Source organism: Callithrix jacchus, chromosome 1 (assembly GCF_049354715.1).
Source record: "Callithrix jacchus isolate 240 chromosome 1, calJac240_pri, whole genome shotgun sequence".
Lineage (NCBI taxonomy): Eukaryota > Metazoa > Chordata > Mammalia > Primates > Cebidae > Callithrix > Callithrix jacchus.
In genome coordinates this window covers 7,383,481-7,406,478 of record NC_133502.1, presented here as the reverse complement: position 1 = coordinate 7,406,478, position 22,998 = coordinate 7,383,481, and the positions used below count along the sequence as shown (strand labels likewise).

Here is a 22,998-nt window from a genome sequence, read left to right as displayed (position 1 = left end):
CTTATCAATGCAAGGGTGCAGGCAATTTGAACATATTAGGTATGGACAGAGCTCAGAAACCATTAACGTGGAAGAAGTGATCAGGTGGGGACCCAGCTGCAGACAACACAAGGAAGCCTAGGCAGGTAAACTCAACAACACAGAGGCCCAGCAGTGTCCAGATACATGTCTCACAGGGAAGGAGAAACAGAGCATCAGGAGAGCGGGCAGCAAAGAGTAAGCATTTACCTGGACAAGGTGATGGGTGTCAGGATTGCCAAGAAATACGAATCAGGACTATAGTCATAGGGACTGCAGGAATTCTGGTGACAGGAGGACAATTCTTTGGGAATTAGCAGAACTGGTAAGGAACCAAATTGTGGACATAGAAACATTAGAATAATACAGGTACCCATGAGCTGAAACTGGAACATAAACCAGAAGTTTAGTGCTAGGGAATGATGAAAAATCTTGATTGGGCTGTAAGATCAAACAACAGCCAGAAGCCGACTGACTTTCTGATGAACTAATGGTTGAAGGTTCTTTAAAATTTCTCTAACTGAATACGAGACTGGACTCAGAATCTGACTGAAGCCTGGTTCTGGAGGTGAGAAATTGAATCCAGCTTTGACAGCTGAAGGCACTTAGTGACTGAGAGCAAATCAGGCTGCACATTTTATCTTTATCACTTCAAGTCATGACCTTGGGCAAAGAACATCGTCATCTATGCCTAATAGGCTTGACCGCTCAGAGAGTTGTTATAAGAGATTCATACAGAAAAGATGTTTCCTAATTGCCTAGCAAAGAATTTTTATATTCTTGTACCAGTTTTCATTTGTTGAATCTTCTAATCTACATATCTCTAAAATCTTTAGGCTATCATTTAAAACCCAGTGTTATATGCCCTCATTAAGGGAGCAATTTGGATAACTAATGTCATTATATTACTGAACATTCTAACTAATCTGACAGATTTTTCATAACCACACAGTGGGATCCAGACTCCCTGGTAATTTCTTGCTGAAAGACTTTTAAAAAAATCTTATAACACTGTCACTTTTAAAACCTCATTTGCTGGAATGTGGTGTTAAGACCCCCATGCCTTTCCAAAATGTACCCTTCAACTTGACGCAGAATCTAGATGACACCACATTAAAGCAATCTCTTGAGCTCCAAAGGTAAAACTCTCTACCACAAGAACATGTCTAACATAACAACCCTTCCCCACTTTCGGACCATTAGACAGAAAAGACAGAAATACTTAAAAGTGCCATTATTCTTTTAGTTTAGAAATTTACCATTAGTCACACTTATTCCAGATTTGGGATGATACTTAGTCATAGCAGAGTTTTCAAAAATTCACAGATGAATAAATTCCCTGCAGAATTCAATGAAATCGACTAAACAGTAAAGCTAAACTTACAGCAAAATGATTTAGAAGATGAAAGCAGCCAGATGAGAATTTCAGCCTCAGAGCCAGACTCACTGATGAATTCCTGGTGGAATGCTGATACGGCCACAAAACTATTGCCACATTTAAAGAAGCTGATGCATTTTTCCTAACAGCCTATCCGTTTGTTTGCCACTACTCAAAATGAAAGTTATGAGAATAAAATGAACCTGACATTTAAGGAATGTGATAAAATGAGCTATGGAAGAAAAATGTACAGTAATAAAAAATAGTATATTCAGAGGCAGAAACAAAACAAATATAACAATAAAACCCAAGCAAGCAATAAATTCTTTTCATTACTGTTTTCCAAAGTGACAGAAGTTTGACAACATTCATATTTGTGGGCTATAAAAATGAAATTTGGATTCGGCGATTAAGCATGTAAAGATTTTATAATGCATTCGTAATATTTCTACTGTCCTGACATACTTCAGATGTAGTCACTGCCATTAAATGAGGAATACGAATAAAAACATTAATGAGTATGCCAAAAGTCAATCCTTGCTCCCTTGATAATCATCACCAAAGCACCATCAGCTGACACCTCATATGGTACACTGAAAGTACCAAAGAAATAGGTGCTGAGTAACTGAGTAAATGAATGGATTCCAGATCATGAATGTACACAAACAGGTGTGCAGGACAGGTCTCTGAATCGCCCTGGCCAATCCATCTCTTCCCCCTCTCATTAGCAATTCTCAGGCAGAATGTTCGGACAATAACATCCTGAGATAAGGAGAACTCTCTGGAATAGCCTGGGCTCTGTCCACTTCCATCCAGCAACACTTCAGCCCAGTGAGCAAAGTTTACCTTGGGTTATAAAAACCCAGAGTGCAATGCTTTGGGGGTTCCTCAGTTGTGGAGCAATGTGGGGTAGGCACAGAAGAGACTCCATTCACTCTGGCCAGTTTTCCCAAGCCATGGGGGATGGCCTTGCCATAGATCTGTTTATCCTCACTGCCTATCCGTGAGTCATAAATTTGCTTTGCCTGACATCTTGAGTGAATATCCTGTTTCATTTGACTCATATTCTGGTAGCTGGGTTTGTGTGAAACCTCTAGCAGCTGGGTTTGTGCAAAACCTGCCAGATTCAGGCACCTTAACAGAAATTAGTGATGAGTTTAGAGTCCTCCTCTGGGATGGATACTGGTGCATGAGGTGTTTTCCTCCTGGGAATAAGTACATTGCCAAATGAACTGTTTTTATCTCACCCTCTCCTATTGTTTTTGGCTATTTCACAGTTCTATCCCATTTGCTGCCTGTGTCAGTTCATTCCAAGGTGCTGTCAAACAGAAGCTAATTGATCATGTTTACATCCTCCCACCACTCCCGGCTCTCAGAGCGTTAGCCACTGGCACCTAATACGTTACAGTATTTGAATCTCATTAGATTCAGAATTACACGCCTGTTAATTTCAGAGAGCTGGTGCTGTTAACTGTCATTTGTAGTGGCAGAATCTCTTCCACAAAATATTTACCTCACTTAATATGCCTGAAAGATTGATTTTCCTTCCGTGACAAGGACACTATCACCAACTCCCGTGTCATTAGAGATCCCTTGTCAAGTCTAAATTGTATGCCTTGATGGCGCACATACCTACGACGTTGTCACACTGACTTTGACTTTTTATTAATAGTCTGATTCGATAAGTCTAAACAAAATGAAATTTGGATTCGGCCATTAAGCATGTAAAGATTTTATAATGCATTCATAATATTTCTACTGTCCTGACATACTTTAGATGTAGTCACTGTCATTAAATGAGGAATATGAATAAAAACATTAATGAGTATGCCAAAAGTCAATCTTTGCTCCCTTGATAATCATCACCAAATCACCATCAGCTGACACCTCACACAGTACACTGAAAGTACCAAAGAAATAGGTGCTGAGTAACCGAACAAAATTTTAAATAAACAAATTCTAAATAAACACAGTTAGTTTCCCTATCTATGATCAAAGAGGAAAGCAAATACACAGTACTGATCTCCAATCATTTACAGCAAATACCAATGAAACCAGCTCAGACCATCTGAGTTTGGAATTTTCTAAATCTTATTACATAAAACTAAATATAATTTAAACAGCAAATATTGGTTGTATTTTACCTCATATCTATTTAATTATAACATTTTCTCTTGGCCTGAACAGCCCTAGATAACTGTAGGTATTTAAGACGGTACAGCCTGCTTTCTGTGCAATTTCAGCTTCCTCTGAAATCAGGCCCAGCCATTACATAACACACCTATCTGCTGCTGCTGCAGTTACAAAGCACTCATATGGGACAAATAAGTGCGTGAGTGGACACTACGGGTCTATCTGCAACCACCGGTATGTAATATGTACAAGAAGCTGGGGATCACGTAACAGTTGAAAGTCATGTGAAATTTTATAAAGATGTAAAATACTGTACAAGCATTTTAGAAATGAAATCCCCTCTCCTCTTTCCTGCTCTCTAATGGCAGGACCAAATTTTTTTCTTGTTCACTACTGTACTGCAGCCCTAGTACTTGCAAGAACAAGTCCATATAATAATCCACATAATAATGATTTATATGATTACTATAATACATCATTATTATAACAATCCACAGTACTAAGTGGTTATTATGGATGCTCCATAAATAACCGCTGAATAATCAATGTGTTCCCTGGAAGTTGTCACACCTTACCACCATATCCCCATATACCCCACACAAGTCATTTGAGAAACACTGTTTTATAGTGGCTTATTATTTCTTGGGCAAACGTCATTTAAGAAACGTCATATTATAGAAGCTGTATTTTAAAAATGCAGTTTGTTTAATACTATGAAAATCCTCCATATAGCATTTCTATAATAAATATATTATTTGAGGATAATGCTTGTTGAACTAAAAGCAGCCTTCTTTGAAAGAATCTCAGAAAATCACCATTACTCAGAAACTTAGGGGGAAACAATTCTAAAGCAAGCCATATTGAATATTATTTTCAACTCTGCTTTCTTGCACCTCACTACTTCCTCCACCTGGGAAGGAAGTAAATCCCCATCCCTTAATTTATTCCATGCTTTTAGGATACAAATGTTAGGGATCATGTACTACGGATTTCCTCCATGTGGTTTTCTTTCAGGGAAAACTTCCCTCTGTCTGGAAGGGCAGCCGTGAACACAAAACCACACTTATATCAGCTAAGGACCACATCTTGGAATAAGACAAGAAATGAAACTTTTGTTTATGTCATTATGCTGCCTTCTACTAAAACCTTTGTTTAAACTTACATATGAAACAGAATTAAAATGTGCTTTTTTTCCGTTTATTCCTCAACTCAAAAGACAGTTTTGTGAGCTGGTGTTGTGATCTCTGTGCTGCTTGTGAGTCCTGCTGAATGTGGGAAGGGAGGCTCTCTGGGTACACACCATCCTTTTCTGCTTTGACAGGAAAAGCACATTAGGCCAGTGTTTGTCCAGCAAGTCTGAGAGCCCATGTCGCAAGGGTAAATCCTTCAGTTTGCTTGAGGAAAAAAATTGTATCAAATTTCCAAATCTGCTAAGAAGGTAAGGACGTATGAAATGCTGGCTTCAGCAAACACCACATCCAAGCACAGATTGATATGATTCTCAGAGCCAAACTGTGTCAAAATTTCAAGGTACACCTGTGATTTTCAGTTCTTCACACTTGGCAACATTATGGATATGCTAAAATAGAACTCCATATTTACTATCTGTTTGACATTTAAAATATTTCCTCAGAAGGTTTAATTAATTAAAAATAAAGAGTAAATGATTCTTTAAAAAGAGAACAAAATCCTTCAAAGCTTCATATCAAAATTATATGTGTAGCCAACCCGTGTTTACCATTTAGATTCTATTAACCTAGACATATAAATTTCAGTAAATCCAGCAATAACGCCCGCATTTGTGAGCTGGTGTTGTGATCTCTGTGCTGCTCGTGAGTCCTGCTGAATGTGGGAAGGGAGGCTCTCTGGGGACACACCATCCTTTTCTGCCTTGACAGGAAAAGCACATTAGGCCAGCGTTTGTCCAGCAAGTCTGAGAGCCCATGTCGCAAGGGTAAATACTTCAGTTTGCTTGAGGAAAAAAATTGTATCAAATTTCCTCAAGCCCATCATTTGGGCCTTAGCAGTCTTCAAAGATACCCCTGTGGACATAGCATCATTGCAAGGTCTACAGAGAATTTTGTGAGATCAGTGTTCAGGATGGGACATTGACCACTTCTGCCACCACCGGTGGACTGCATCTTGCTGTGTGTCATTCACTAATACGATGAGACAAAGGTGTGCACTTCTAAGCCATTAGTCGGTGTTCAGTGAGCTGCTCAGCATTGTGACTTGTGAATGAAGCATCTCCTCTCTCTTACATAAGGTCCATAGCCAAGCTGCTTGCAGTGCAAGGACACTACAACACTTATAGAGGGAGCTCTTTAAAATTCAACATTCAGCCTTTCTTCTTGCCAGGTGATCCGGACAAGAACTGGTTCAAACAAGAGGGATCTCTGCCCCAAACTAGAACTGCCATCTGGCTCCAATAATACATGGCCAGTCATACTCCTCTGACATAGATTCGCCTTGGAATAAAGTCTCAGAAGCCTTTTCTCCCATTGTTACCTGTCCACTACCCCAGTCATGCCCAAATGTTTCTAAACTCAAATCGTAGCAGCTACTTTTCAAAGAGAATATCCTCATTCCTTATATAAATCGGTGGGTTCAAACAAATACGTATTTAGGAAGTTGAGAAAGGAGACATACTCCATATTCTAGGTGTATCTCAGTTCCCTGCTACAGGTATCACCTATTCGTCCATAGTCTTTTGATTATTTTAACTCAAATTACAAACAAAGAAATAAGATTACTTCTTTTAATAAATCACAAAGGGTGATTTCTTAAACTACGCTTCATATACGATACTAGAGCAATTAAAAAAATATCCAATTACATACACAACAGTCGCTCTGAAACAAAACTGTCAGGAGGAATCAGAGCAATATGTTCAGAAACTGAAAAACAATATCATCAATCACATAGGACTGTCAGTCCTTTTGTGATCTGCATATTGATCATAATACAAATGCTATAACACTAAAAAGCTGTGACTTTTTAGATCATGGCTTTTTAAATTGATATTAACTTTGCTGTATAATTTTTGGTGCTATGGTTAAAGACAAAAATATAAAAGCTATTATAGTATAAACAAATATCTGCATGTACAAATGAACCCTCACTAAAATATCTGAAGTTAATTAAATTCCATTATTACATCCATCCTTACAAATTATCTCCTGTGCCCTAATCACTGGGTTAATTGCTTATTATCTTGCAAAGATGAATACATGCAAGTCGGGTCACTCAGAAGATGGCTACATTTGGTTTAAATATAAGTAATGATTCACTTTTATCTAAAAGGACTGCTATAATAAATTAGTGAAGTATACACTCTGACAAATGAATTCCAGTGTATCTCTGTGAGGTGCTGCAAAGCTTGGCACAGTGCTGGACATGCAAAGATTTCCAGAATGAATAACGTCCTCACTATCCAGAACTACTGTCAATGCATGTACCACATTCCCACAGAAACACCTTGAAAAAAAAGGTAGAAGAGACAGCAGATGCAAGATTGTACCGTGCTCCTCCTTCTCAACTTCTAATATGTGGCTCATTGCCTGGATAGTGAAGAGAGCTTGAAGACTGAACATATTTCTGAGTCACTCTATCCCAGCGCTTCCCAACCTTTTTGGCAACAATGACTGGTTTTGTGGAATACAATTTTTCTACAGAGCAGAGTGGGAGATAGTTTCAGGATGATTTAAGTGCATTACATTTACTGTGTACTTTATTTTTATTATTATTACATTGTAATATGTAATAAAATAAGTATACCACTCACCATCATGTGGAAGCAGTGGAGTCGTGAGCTTGTTTACCTGCAGCAAGATAGTCCCATCTGGGGGTGATGGGAGACAGAGAAACATCACTGGGCTTTGGATTCTCATAACAGAGGACAACCTAAATCCCTCACATGCATAGTTTACAACAAGGTTCGCACTCCTATGAGAATCTAATGCCACCGCTAATCTGACAGGAGGTGGGGTTGAGGTGATGGGGAACAGCTGTGAATACAGACGAAGCTTCACTTGCTCACCTCCTGCTGCACGGCCAGTTCCTAGTGGGCCATGGACTAGTAAGGGGCAATGTTCCAGGCGCTGGGGACCCCTGCCCTGTTTCATTTATGACCTCTTAGTTTCTGTCCTTCTCCCTTATTTTATCCCTAGTCTTACAACTAACAATATAAGCTATTTTAAACATCCACTTGTATACTTTGTGAGAAAACCTAAGTCCAAGATGGGGTAAATATTGCATTAGGTAATATTTTCTTCATATAATCACTAGATCAAAGTATCCTATATTTTTGGTGCCCTATTCTACCAAACACAGAGTTAGGTACGTGTTTCTATGAATAATTGTTGATTGGCTGCTTTTTAAAAATAACTGTTAAACTATCTACTGGATTCTCATTTTTTTATTCAAAGAACTTTAAAATAAATATTGATGCTCTCACAATGAAAACACCATTAAGAACAGACTCTTTTTACAGGACCCAATAGATTGCCTTGAACATAGTTCTAGACAAAGCTAAATTCAACAAATATATTAACAAAATGCCACAAATCTTATAGGTTAAGATAAAGATAAATGTAACCCCTTCTTTTATGTATTGAGCATATATTTCCCAATTAGTTGACTAAATTTATTATAGAAGAAAAGAGGAGGGTTTGCCAAAGGTATATACATCTTCCTATGATTAGATTAAAATCAGACATTAAATCAATTCTGTAATACTGAAATAGATAACAGACTCAAAATTTTAGATGTCCAAGTGCAATTTGATGCATTATATTCATTATTTTAATGGGTTTGCTATAAGAATTATTGGCAAAACCTAACATAAATAATGGGTCTCTTTGATTCTTATAAGCATTAATTTTTATTTTTTCCTGCTTTATTGAGGAATAATTGAAAAATAATAATTGTGTATATTTATGACATACATGACTTTTTTTTTAGATGGAGTCTCACTCTGTTGCCCAGGCTGGAGTGCAGCAGTGTAATCTCGGCTCACTACAGGCTCCACCTCCTGGGTTCAAGTGATTCTCCTCCCTCAGTTTCTCGAGTAGCTGAAATTACAGGTATGTGCCAACACGCCCAGGTAATTTTTGTATTTTTCATAGAGACAGGGTTTCACTATGTTGGTCAGGCTTCTCTCAAACACTTGAACTCAAGTGATCCACCTGCCTCAGTTTCCCGAAGTGCTGGGATTACAGGCTTTCCCCATTGTACCTAGCCATGTCTTTATATACATACCTACACACACACACACACACACACACACACACGCATGCTGTGAAATGATTACCATGATAAATCTAATTAACATATCTATAGATTTTGGCTAGACCAACTAGCTATATTGAATTATGGGAGAGCAGGCCAGACGTGGTAGTGCACACCTGTAATCCCAGCACTGGGAGGCTAAGAAGGGTAGAACACAAGATCAAGAGTTCAAGACCAGCCTGGCCAAGATGGTGAATCGCTGTCTTTACTAAAAATACCAAAAAATTAGCTGGGCATGGTGGCGGACACCAGTAATCCCAGCTACTTGAGAGGCTGAGGCAGAGAATTGCTTGAACTCAGGAGGCGGAGGCTGCAGTGAGCCAATGTCTCGACACTGCACTCCAGCCTAAGTGACAGAGAGAGACTCTGCCTCAAAACAAAACAAAACAAACAAACAAACAAACAACAAGAAAAAGAAAACAAAGTTTAAAAGAAAAAAATTCATTGAGGTTTTATAAGAAAGCATGTAATCATGCTTATTTCTTCATGAAGATTTTTGGACTACTAATTAGATAAGCCCTCAAATATTTTCAGTTTTAACAGACCACATCATCATTAGACTTTTAGGTGTTAGAGAGCCTCAATGTATTTAAATGTAGCTTATTCAATTTATAACATGTTTTCATGAAAGAGCACATAATTACCATTCCTCCAATTCCACCCTAAAATGGAGGATTGTGTAATTATGAATTAATGAGATGGATTTTCTTTTGTAACATATGTAAATTAATTTCACTACTTTACAAAAGTGCATTGCTCCCATAACTGAATTTAATGTTTTTACTTATGTATATTCCTTTTTAATTATAGTATTGAGTTTTAAATGTGCACATTATTATTTGTGTTAGATAGTTCCTATAAAGGACTGAACTCTGATGTGAATTAATTATGTAAATGTAATTTTTTTAATGATTATGTTTACTTATGGCTATTCTGTGTCCAAATGCTCAAAAATAACAGTTATACTAACCAGTCATTAGGCGTGATTTATGATAAGATAAAAATGTAAGGAAACTTGGTAGCTAGTAACTTAAGCATTCTGAACATACAAATGTTAAGAGGAGTTACATTTTTAGTAACTATAAAAATGTTTAAGATGCAGCAAGATGAGAGAAAGACTGACATTTAGCCAATGAGAGAATAAGTTCCATTACAGATTAGTATCTCTGCAAGGAGAATTCTAAGTATAGAATAATATTTCATAGAAAATTTTTTAATTACTAGGCATTTAAAAGGATTATCAATCAAGTGATGAGTATACTACATCTCAGACCACTATGCAATTCATCCATATAACCAAAAACCACTTGTACCCCGAAAGCTGCTGAAATTAAAAGTAAATAAATGGTGAAAATATGATAGTAAGGATAACCTTTGGCACTTATTGAACTTCTTTATCAAAATAATTGAAACTATATACTTCATTCTAGTAGATGCCATATACTTCAACTAGTATATGACATTTAGAAAAATATATTTAATATGAAATCATTATCCTTGTATAGAACAATTAAGCACAGCATATCAAAGGTAGAAATGAACCAAGGTATACAAGAACTGTGGGCCTGCCAAAAATGTCAGTTTGATTGGCAAAGAAAGAATGTTGAAAATCAAGGTTAGGTCATATTGACCACAATTAGAATCTTTTTCATTTTTAGCTATTCTAATCAGATACTCATTTTTCTGTATTCCATGTAAACAGGTATTAGTGAAAGAGCTCTACCTGTAATGTTACATACATTTATAAATATTTATATCATTAAGTTTATTTCAATTTTACTATATGATAAATCTCATGCCACTCAATATAAAAAGTACATTGTCACTGGTACTTTACAAGTGAGCTTTTATCTTTTTCCAGTTATTACCAGAATTCTGAAAAGCACTAGAACAGCAATGGCCTTGGCAAAAATCTTTACTATCATTCATGATTTAGGTTTTGGATTTTCTAAAGTCTTTTTAAAAAATCTCTGACAAGCCCAAAATCTAAAGAAAAATAGTAGAGAAATGTAAACTAGTAGAGTTTTAAAGAATACAGACTCAAGGGTTACTGAAACTATTATGCCTCCCTCATGGTCTCTATTTTATGATGTTTTTACAAAAGTGTTCTGGGTGAAATCGTGGATTAAACCTAAATTAAGCATCCTTTTATTCTGCTTAAAAAAAAATACAAAATCAAAGAAATCATTCCATGCTTGAAAAATCCAAGTAAATAAAATCTCTAAGGACCAGAAGTGAACGGAGAATTCAGGGTAGCAAACAGGAGCTGAAATCAATGGTCCACAGCCAAGCTGAAAGGGTATCAGGGATAGTGGCCATAAGGACTGTTCCCCATTTTTGACCCCAGGGCAAAAACAGGTATACCATGTAAAGTCAGGAATTAGGAATGCAGATTCTGCCACAAAGGAGGACAGAAATAGAGCCCCCTCTCGTCATCTACCTAACAAAAATAAGTTGTTCCCTGTGGCCAAGATGTGGGTACAAACTTGGTGAATCTGGTTTGAAAATGACCTATATTTCAAGGCGGTGTTGGTGTGGGTAGTAAAATCTCATAACTAAATAAAAAACAAGTAAAGCCCATGTGTTGAGGTTCTGACATCAATTGAGGTTGCACACCCACTGAGGCTAAGGTACCGGAAGGCTCAAAATTAACTTATTGTAAAGCCATATAGAGAAAAATATCCCTTAGAAGGTGAGCTCAACACAAGATCTGCAAATTACAAGTAAGTTTGATGCTGGAAAGGTAGTTAATCTATGCCATAAATCTGGGAATTAATTTTGATAAATTAATTATACTCACAAAAACTGAAAAGGATTTTGACTTCTGCTTCTGACCAAGATTGAACAACAGACACCAGATTTAGCATCATGCCGGAAGTGAACAACAATAAAAGATAACAAAATATGTGAACCGATGCTTTTCAAGGTGCTCGGATGCCAGGCAATAAAAGACAGTGATCCTTGAAGCTGGAGAAAAAACAATCGGAGTCCTACAATTACCCAAGTTTACTGCTTTGAGAGAGTTTCCAGGCCTTGCAGTGGGCAGAGGAGCTCATGCAGAGCCAGGAAGATTTATTGAGTTAGGGAGACACTGCAGAAAGTCTGGAGAAATCAAAGCAGCAGAGTTTGCAAGACAACATCAAAATGGAGAGAAAACTTCAGAGATTCGATGAGGGTTTGGGAGTATTCACCAGAATATTGATCAGTCTATTCATGTAAGGCTACTAGCAAAGGCAAGGAAAAGAACTCCCAAAAGAATTAGAGAGAATACCCAACACTTACACAGGAGATAGTGTCTGTCCCTACCAGCAACACAGGAAACTCATAATTCATGGGGCACTGGGTAGAGTACACAGAAGGGTCTTGTCTCATGGTAAGCAATGATTAACCTTATACTAAACATAATTCTGGTCCCACCCATAAATCTGAAAAGAAAGACACAAAATATAAAACTTAACTGTATCCCCGAATCTCAAGAATATTTATAGGAATATAAAATTATCCACCACCCCAAAAGGTAAAGTTCACAATATCTGATATTTGATAAAAAACTATGAGGCATGCAAAGAATCAGGAAAATGCATCTCATAATCAAAAGAAAACTCAATATATCAAAACCAATGCAGAATTGGCAAATGCATTACAATGATCAGGAAAGACATTAAAACTGCTAATAGATTTAAATCTAATAATATGTTTAATCATATAGCATGTAAATGATCTAGCCATACTAATTTAAAGGCAGAGATTAACATACTGGATAGAAAACAAGACTCAATTACTCACTGCCTATAAGAAATACAGTTTAATATAAGGACAACAATAGACTAAAAGAATAAGGATGAAAAAATGCATATCAAAAAGATATATCACTTTATTAATTACATTAGATCACAATGGCTATATGAAATATCAGAGATATTTCAGAGGAAAGAATATCATCAAGTACGAAGATCATTTCCTAAAGATAAAAGTATCAATTCATCAGGATGGTATAGCAATAGTAATGTCTGTGAACGCAATAGCAAAATTCAAAATACCTGAAGCAAAAAATACTTAAACTGCAAAGAAAAAAAAAGAAAAATACACAATTAAAATTAGCGATTTCAATATCCTGCTTTCATTCGCTGATAGAATAGTTAGATTATCAGTCCAAAGCACAGCCACTGGATTTGGTAACATGGAGGTCACTAAAGAAACTGCAGACGAATGGTGAGGACAGCAAGCCAGAGAAAGGACAGAGACTAAGGAGAAACATCAACTCTTCAAGTTCCTTCAAAACCTTTTTCTGTAAAGAAGAGCTGAAAAATGAGTTATACAAAGGGAAATGTGAGTCAAGGTTTTCTTTGCTTTTTTAAAAACTAAAACAAACTAGAAAAAAATGTACCTGCTTAAAGGTGAGTTCAGATAGTACAGGAGAAAATTATGTACAAAAGAAAATGGGCATGACTCAAAAAAGACAACTTGGAAAACACAAGAGGAAAGAGAAGCCAGTAACGGAAAGACAACATAAAAACTTCATATATTAGAAACTAAAATGTATGTCTGAATAATTCACAAGTTAAAAACAAATCATAATAAAAATTAGAAAACATTTTCAAACTGTACAAAAATTAAAGTAGGATGAGAGATAAAAATTAGTGATGAGACAGCTTATGCAGTATTAAAAGGATATGTACGTCCAGGTGTGGTGGCTCACGCCTGTAATCCCAGCACTTTGGGAGGCTGAGGCAGGTGGATTATGAAGTCAAGAGATCAAGACCATCCTTGTCAACATGGTGAAACCCTGTCTCTACTAAAAATACCAAAAATTAGCTGGGCATGGTGGCACATGCCTGTAATCCCAGCTACTCAGGAGGCTGAGGCAGGAGAATTGCCTGAACCCAGGAGGTGGAGGTTGGGGTGAGTCGAGATCGTGGTGAGCCAAGATCACGCCATTGCACTCCAGCCTGGGTAACAAGAGCGAAACTCCATCTCAAAAAAAAAAAAAAAAAAAAAAAAAAGGATATATATATATATATATATAAATTTAAAGTCTTTTAAAAGTCTGTTTAAAAAATAAGGCTGGGCAAGTGGCTTATGTCTGTAATTCCAGAACTTTGGGAGATCAAGATAGCAAGATTGCTTGAGTCCAGGAGTTGGAGACCAGACTGGGTAAAATAGTGAGAACCCATCTGTACAAAAAATATAAATAAAATTAGCCAGAAATGATGGCATGCCCTCTGGGCCCCAGCTTCTTGAGAGGCTGAGGTGAGAGGATTGTTTGGGCTTGGGAGGGTGAGGCTGCAGCAGCTGTGATCACAGCACTCTAACCCCAGCCAGGTTAACAGAGTGAGACCCTAGCTGGAAAAAAATAAATAAATAAATAAAGGCTATCAATAAGTAAGAATCCCACTTATCAATTAGAAAGAAACGAAAAGAGTGTTTCCTTCTGTATCTGGACTACCTGGGAAACAAAAAACATGAAGTGATCTAAAACTAAATTACTAAGTAAATCTGACAGTCAAGCTTATCAACCAAATAACAGATCAATGCTTAAAGGCCATGCTGCAAAGCTCAGGGAGAGACATACCATTTAAGTAGGTTTCCATTTACATTGACAATCCTGTCAGTTCTGTTTTCTATCAAAGCCAAACAGAAATAGACAAGATCAATGGAACAATAAATTCCTCATATAGAAATAATCAGACCATACATTTATCTCAAAAATGCAGCAAGTTACTCAAGCCTTGAAAGCTCTTTTTTCACCACACACTATTGACATACGTCCAGACTCTGAGGTCACAGAAACTAATCATACTCCTTTAAATAAAAAACTGGTATTTTTTCTTATAATAAAATGGCATAACATTATTTTCTAATCTTTTACTTAAGGTCTAAAAAACATAATCTGCATTAACTTCAAGAGAAAATTAATGTCTAAGAAAAACCCATGAAGAAAGACTATACCATGGGATATAATAAATTACTGGTCATTCCAAAAGATGGGATAGGTAATTATATAATAAATGAAATATGAGACTCTTTGCAAAATAAGAACTTATTCAAAAATAAAGCTGTTATGCTTGTTATTTGACCTGTCAAATAACATTCTTTGATTTTTTTTCTTTTTTTTAGTTCTTTGTGAGAGTACATTTCTTGGTTAATCATGGCCAGAAAGAAAATCTCTTTGCTATTTACCAGGCCACACATTATTTTATTAAGAGATATTCATATGATAACAGACTAGAAATAATATATTTATCAGATTAAAACGTGTTTATTCACTGATTGAAAAATCATGTTACTTGGGTTGATCATTTTGTTGAGATCATGGAATAGATGAACACAAAATTTCTCTCAACACTCATTTCTGCTGGGTCTAGCCCTAAGTCAGTGTGGTAAAGGTTATGATTCAGCCATGCCCCAGAGACGCTGTAGAGAGAGGATTAAAGATACAAAAGTCAGAACAAATTTGAAGAAATGCGTCAAATTAAGCCAGGCACACACAGTGGGTAAAAAAGTTCTTCTAAAAGGGAAATTCATATAGAAAGGCCCAGAGACATCATATTACAAATATTCCATCTTATCACCATAAAATTTGAAAAAAAAAATTTTTATTACATGACTGGAGGACAAGATGGCCAACTAGACATACTCAAGAAGTGCCACTCCCACTGAGAGAGAACATGGTTTTGAGTAAATTCATATAATTTGGACAGATCTCCAAGAGAAAATGTCAAGAGTGGCTGAAGGTATCAAGCAGACACTGAGGCTGAGAAGGGAGGAGGCTGGGAACCCTGTGTGAGATGCGTGATTACTGAGGATAGTTCCAGGATCTGAACAGCTCCTAGGAAATGCGTGAGTGAAGGAAATGCCGGGCTGCCCACCCCTGCGGTGAACTTCTGGGATCCTGGCTACAGAAAGCCTCACATCCCCCGTGGACATGTAAGCTGATGTAGATATCTGCCCAGAGAGTAGGCACAGTTGGATCTTCAGCCAGTATAGAACTAGGAACCTTTGTGCATAGCACAGCAGGGCCAGCGGCACCCAGCCCGCAGGGTCCTCATCTCCCTCTGCGAATGTCTTGCCTCAGCTGACTGCCAGGCTAAGAGAAAGGAGGGCCTACTTCCCAATGGGACTGGGGCACAGCTGTTCTGCAGGTCCCTTTCCTGCCAGCCCCTCCCAAGGCACTTGCCTGGCTGTCCCACAGGACTGTGTGCATGGTGTGGCCTCCACTGCCCAGAATGGATGCTTTGCTGCATGTGATTGTTTCCAGCAACCTAGGATGGCTTCCGATCCCCCAGGACATCTAGAACCTCAATCCAAGGGTCCAGAGGATGGAGCAGCAAGACAATCCCAGCATCCAGGGCTGCAGCACACAGCTAAGCTTACGGCCTAGCTGAGATCTGTCATAGCCCAAGTGCCTAGCTGATATCTGTGGTCAGCACTTGAGCGGAGAGGAGCCCACAGTCTCAGAGCATGAAGCGGGTGAGATGCACAGGTGAGTTGGCTGGAGTGTGAGTGGGACATGCCTCACTCCACAAGGCTGGCCCACAAAGGGTGTGGCCTATCTCCAGTCTCCCTGCTGTGGCCTCTGCTCAGGGAGCCCTGACACCTAGAACACCTCATGAAAGAAATGCAGGCACAATGCCAGTTGTCAGAGGGGGCTCTGACAAGGCTCAGGAGCAGAAGTGGTGAGAAGGTTACCTCTCTTCCTCCCTCACTACAGAGCATGACTGCACACACAAGGAATTACAGAGAAGCCACGCAGCTGAATTAGAGCCTAGCCACCACCCACTAATCTTTAAGTGCCATCCACTGGATCATAGCACAAACTCTAATACCAAAAATACTTTGCTAATGTACTCATCCTGTGAAACCAAGGGCAAGCATTTGGCCATAAAGGCTCCCTGTATGAAGGCTTGGCCATCTAAAAACATCTAGAAATGAAGCCAATGGACTGACTATAATCAACTTATACCAAAATTAAAGAAACATTCTCCCTCCCAGATGAAAAAAAAATTAGTGAAAGAATTCTGGGAACTTAAAAAGCAAGAATCCCTTTACCTCCAAGGAAGTCCACTACCTCCCCAGCAATGGTTCTTAACCAGTCTGAAATGACAGACAGAATTCAGCCTCTCGATGGCAAAGAAGCTCAAGCTTCAGGAAAAAGTTGAAACCCAATGCAAAGAATCCACAGAATCCAGTAAAACAATCCACAAGCTGAAAGACGAAATAGGTATTTTAAGAAGGAACTAAACTGAACTTCTATAGGTGAAAAATTGACTACAAGAATTTCATAATACAATCAAAAGTATTAACATCAAAGAGACCAAGCTAAGAACAGTTAGACAAAATACAGAAGAAAGAATTTTCAAAAATGAACAACGAGGCCAAGGCAGGTGAATTACAAGGTCAGGAGTTCAAAACCAGCCTAACCAACATAATGAAACCCCATCTCTACTAAAAAAAAATACAAAAAATTAGCTGGGCATGGTGCCACTCACCTGTAATCCTAGCTACTTGAGAGGCTGAGGCAAGAGAATCGCTTGAACCCAGAAGGCAGAGGTTGCAGTGAGCCAAGATCACGCCACTGCACTCCAGCCTGGGTGACAGAGCAAGATTCTGTCTCAAAAAAAAAAAGAACAAGCTTTCAAACACATATGGGATTATAAAAAGAGACCAATCTATGACTAATTTCTATTTCTAAGAAATGAGACAAAATAAGCAACTTAGAAAATATATTTGAAGATATAGTTCATGAAAATTCCCCTAATTTTATGAGAGAGGTTGACACAAAAATTCAAAAAATGCCAAGAATTCTGGCTAGAAACTACACAAGATGACCACCCTGCTAAGTCACATAGTCATCAGATTCACCAAGATTGACACAAAAGAAAAAAAATCATAAAGGTAGCTGGAGAGAAAGGTCAAATCACATACAGACAAAACCCCATCAGGCTAGCAGCAGACATCTCAGAAGAACTGGAAGAGATAATTTATGAAAGCAAGAAGGTCCCTCAGGAGGTGAGTAGCATTTATAACCCAATTTCTGGTGAAACATTTGGTCTCAAGGAGGAAAAGAGCTGTTTATTCACTTAGATGCAATTGAAGAATAGGAGGTAGACTGAAAGAACATGTGTCTGTTTAGCAAACATTTATGAGGCACCTGTCATTATCTTAGGAGCTTTACAAACATCAACAATACAATGCTCCTTACAAGCTTGTGAGGTAATATTATTATCACCGTACTACAGATGAGAAAACAAAGGCACAGTCATGTAACTAGAAAGGAACAGAGACAACTTGATCCCAAGCCATCTGGCTACAGAGTTCATGATTATAACCCCTAGGCAGTTCTATGTCTCACTCAAAGGGGAGGTTCAATCATATACATTAATGTATCTATTTGTTTAAATAGTTTATAAAATAATGAGGGATGGCATACCAGTGATTAATACAAGGACTTGGAGGGAGAAGAAAAAGAAAAAATGAGTAGAAAGGGAAAGAAGTAATAAGTTCTAAGAGGAGAAGGTGAAACAACACGGAAAATCAAGCTCCTGAAGAAAGGAGTGGTGACTTAATGTGTGAAAATTCATACATTCAATGTTCTTGAGCAAACAAGATTATTTTTGTACTAATTTTCTTAAAATGTTTTTAAATTTTACTTCAGAGGACAACTAAATTTATTAATATATTAGTAAGGACAAGATAATTTATTTTCCAGTAAAGGGAACTCAAAGAAACACATTAAATTCTTATTGCTGTACATAAACAGACATACAGTTATGGTATTAATTTACTAAGAGAAAATATAGGAAAACATATTATGCCATATATGTCATGTTTTCCAGTTGGATTGGTAAACTGTTAATAAACAAGTAAAGAAAATGCAATGTTATTCAGGGGAACAATTTGAAGACCTTATGAGTCATTAAGTATTTATGAAATAAGCCTTAATAATAAAAAATGGCAAGCTTAATCAGATATTCCTTTTAAATATATTAGAAATATTACTTGGTATTTTGTATTTATTTGATAGGATAATTTGATAATCCATGTTATCAAATAATTTTTCTTCTCAATAAAAATAAAAATAAACATTTTTTTCTTATTTTCTAAGTATATCTATAACTCAAAAAAATAGTAGTTTGAGATATGAAAGGTCATACATATTTATAAAATATAAAATATTGAAATTAGTAAGATATATAAATTCTAGAAATTCAAAAGCATTTACATAATACTTTTTAAAGAAAGTTTTAAATTTTAATATATTACACCTAAATTATCAAGCTCTAAGGTTACATACTATAGGAAGAGTAACATAATTTCTTTATAGAAGATACCCATAGCTATAATATTTAGCAAGAAAGAGATACAAAAATATTTATGCTATTCATAGAACATGTAGTTTGAATCCCTACATCTTTGAGTCTAATAATGCATTATTTATACCCATGTTCAAATTAGATAAGGATCTAATAGAACATTTCTAGCCACAAGGCCCTCCAGACACCCAGATCCTCATAAGGCAGCTCACAAACTTGAGTAAATCTAAGATGATAAAGTTAACTTTTTGAGTGAAGGACTGAAAACTGTACCCTTCGTCAATCAGTACTAACCAGTAACTTTTTGCTCATTGGGGGAATGATAAAGGAATTCTTAGTTCTGTGTTTATAGATCTCTCCTTCCTAGCCCTTCTCACAACCTGAAGCAATGAGACTCATTTAGAGATAATTGCAATAGAATGGCCCAAGTAAGAGAGGGTGATGGTCAGGTCTAGGAAGCAAACAGAATGTCTTGGATAGGCTTGCTTTGAGATGCTTACTGAATACATAGTAGCCTTCTTCCTACTGAATCTGGAGTTGCAGATAGATGATCAGAAACAGGTGGTGGGGAGAGAGAGAGAAATTCGGGAAAAAATAAGGAAGAAAAGGAAAGGCAAAGGAGGAAATCCAATAAATATACAATAGGTAAAGAGGCAAAATGAGGTCAAGGTTGGTTTTTAAAAAGGCAGGAGGATTAGAAAAGTGTTACCATAAAAAAAAAAATAGTTTGAAAGAGAAAGTAAAGTCAGTGAGGAGCACCAAGGGTAGGAAGAGATGGTCAGAGACATCAAATACTACACAGAAATTAGGCAGTTGAAAACTAATGGTTTATTGGTGATCTTCGGCAAAGCCATTTCAGTAAAGTGGATGAAGAAATCAGATTGGTGAGTTGAAGAGATAATGGAAGAAAATTTTTCCACCCCTAATTTTTTGTAATGTTTGGATTATTAAGTGACTAAATTAACTAATGGAAATCCAGTCAGTATGCAGAAGTTATTTTAAGTTTGGTAAGTTATTTTAAGTTTGGAAGAAGACAATGACAGCCGTTCCAATGGCTGTCGGGGGCAAGTTTTCAGTCTACAAACCATTTTGTAGGCTGGAAAGGAAGTGTCAGTGCCGACAGAATGAAACAAATTGAAAATGCAATGACACAAGGGGTAAATAATACAAGAAGGTGATAAAGATAAAGAAGAAAGAGAGATCAAGAGTACAAGTGTAGCTTTGACTTTGCAAAGGAAAAGAGGTCCCTCTTGTTTAGAGAGGAATGGAGGAAGAAAGGATAGAAAATGGATGAAATCAATTTACATATGAGGGTATAATTTTTAGAAGTTAGAAAGTTCGCACCTATTTAATTTTCTGTGTGATATGAGGAGAATACATCACCTGTGGCAGCAGAAAAATGATTTAGGATTATCTTCTCTAATCCTCTAACTCTCCCATTAAAACAGTACTATCATTCCCTCTACTCAGAAATGCAAAATGAGGCTCAGAGAAATTAAGGAACTCTCCCAAGGACACTTAGTCAATATTTGGCAATGTGACAGTAGAGAATTTTTCTTAAATGGTATGCCCTTTGGAACAATCTGAAATTCCTGCATGTAGCCAGGTAACACATGGCCACAAAGTGGGAAGTTAATTCTAAAGGTCATATGGTACAAATTTGAAGCCTGAGAATATTTACCATAGCTGTATGTATAGATTTCTAATGTTTTATGAGCATTAGTCAGTCTCTGAAAATGCAAATCACCTGTAGTTGAAAAGATGCCACTCCACCTCCCAGCCGAAAGAAGAGTATACCAGTGATGTTAGTTTCCACTGTTCAATTTCACCTTTCAAATGTGCTCAATTTGCGTAAGGTAGCATAGATGATTTGTAGTGGTTTGAATGTGAAGCTAACATTAAGGGTGATTTGAACCTGTTCTTCATCATTTCTTACTGCAAGTTTCCACATTATGAGTACTGAGTCAGAAATCTCATTACGTTGATAGCAATAGAGCAAGGATAATATACAATGCAGGAGACACTTGATAAACAATGATCTCTCAAAAGTGTTAGACTTCATTTATACAAGCTTAAGTCTTTAACCATAAAACTCTCTTTGATGAGGGTGTCTTTAGTACATTTTGCGTTCTTTGATACGTGGGACAATAAGAAAAGCCAGTTTTTGCTTTCAGGAATTTATAATCTCATTAGAAAAAGAGAACTCATAAAACAGCTAAAGAGTGAAGCGTAATAAAATGATATTTCAAAAAGTAAATGTAATATGATTAAGACAAGAATCGTCAGTGTGTACTACTAAAACCTGTAAAATGTTTCATAAAAGAGAAAGATAAGGAAGAAGTCCCTCTAAAATATTTTCTGAATGAATGTCTAAATGTAGGAAGTAAGAGGTAGGGAAGCAAGGAAGGCTGATTTGAAGATTAAATAAAAAAAGCAGTTCCCTAGCCAAACTATCTGACATATTGCTTATTTTAGTTAAAAAAGATTTTTATACGAGGATGACAATATAAATAAACCTTATTTTATGCATAAAAGTAGACTTGAGAAAGTCATGATTAGATCATTTGTCAGATACTAGGAAGCTATGTTTGCAAAGAGACATTTTAAAAAACAATAATCTTCATTTAAGTTGTATACTTATACTCTGTATATCAAATGATTTTAAAGCAAGATCTGTAAATAACTTATTTCATCTTAAAATCACACTATAAATAGCCTAAAACATAAATTTCCAAAACATCTTTGTTATTAACATATACCACCCAGAAAAATGAAAGAAGAGATTTGAGTTGTTTAGTAAAACAATGAAGCTATCAGTAACTAGACATTACATCTTGAAAATTTATTTTCTAGAAAAAATACTATTGAAACATTTCAGAAGTTGCTTTTGACATCTCTATAATTTCAGCACGTGATTTTGATTTTTGTTGATACAAGAAATGTTTCTTCCTATATGTCTAATATATCTAGTCTGTTATAACCATATATATAACCATATGTCTAAATGCATTTACATTTTTAATCAAAAGGTTGCATATCTACCAAATATTTCCATTTGAAAAACTGAAACTAATCAAAAGTTAAAGAACTATTCCCAAGGCCACACAATCAATATTATGCAATCTGACTCAAGACTTGTTGATATGGTTTGGCTGTTTGTCCCCACCCAAATCTCATCTTGAATTATAAGCTCCACATGTCAACAAAGGAAACTGGTGGGAGGTGACTGGATCATGGGGGTAGTTCTCCCATCATGTTCTCGTGATAGTGAGTGAGTTCTCATGAGATGTGATGGTTTAAAAGTGTAGCACTTCCTCCCTCTCCTTCCCTCTCTCTCACTCTCTCCTGCTGCCATGTAAGATGTGCCTTCATCCCCTTTACCTTTCTCCATAATTCTAAGTTTCCTAAGTCTCCTAAGCCATATGAAACAGTCAGTCAATTAAACCTCTTTCTTTATAAATTACCCAGTCTCAAGTAGTTCTTTATAGCAGTGTGAAAACAGACTAATACACTTGTTCTTAACTAATACGCCCTTTAAAATAATCTGTTATTCCTACATATAGCCAGGTAACACATACCAGGAAAGTGAGAAGTTAATTAAAAAGATCATATCATGAAAACCTGAAGCTTAAGAACATTTGCATAAATAAGTCTAAATAAAACTGGGCTCTATTATAAGCCAGCAAATTGTTTGTTTATTGTATTTAAAGCAGAATTGTGCAATTAATTTAAGTTTTAATAAAGGACAGTACATGCAAGACAATGTTTATCTTAGATAAGATCGAGAAATCAATTTTTAAAATTTTTTCTAAAAAGCCAGTCAAATTTACAGTGGGGGGTTGTATACCAACTTTAGTGACACTAATG

The 22,998-nt window shown here is 36.7% G+C and overlaps 1 protein-coding gene across 5 annotated transcripts in view; it reads right to left on the bottom strand.

Annotated features, from left to right (window-relative positions):
- GPC5 (glypican 5) overlaps positions 1-22,998 on the bottom strand; it is a 1,444,351-nt gene that overhangs the window by 1,224,610 nt on the left and 196,743 nt on the right. For 3 of the 5 annotated variants that reach the window (XM_078365958.1, XM_054241627.2, XM_035275354.3), the window contains exon 3: positions 7,314-7,370. The exons of the other annotated variants lie outside the window; for them this stretch is intronic. In XM_078365958.1, coding sequence (XP_078222084.1) covers positions 7,314-7,370 — 57 coding nt within the window. The remainder of the gene's footprint in view (positions 1-7,313; positions 7,371-22,998) is intronic. 5 annotated transcript variants of the gene reach the window in all.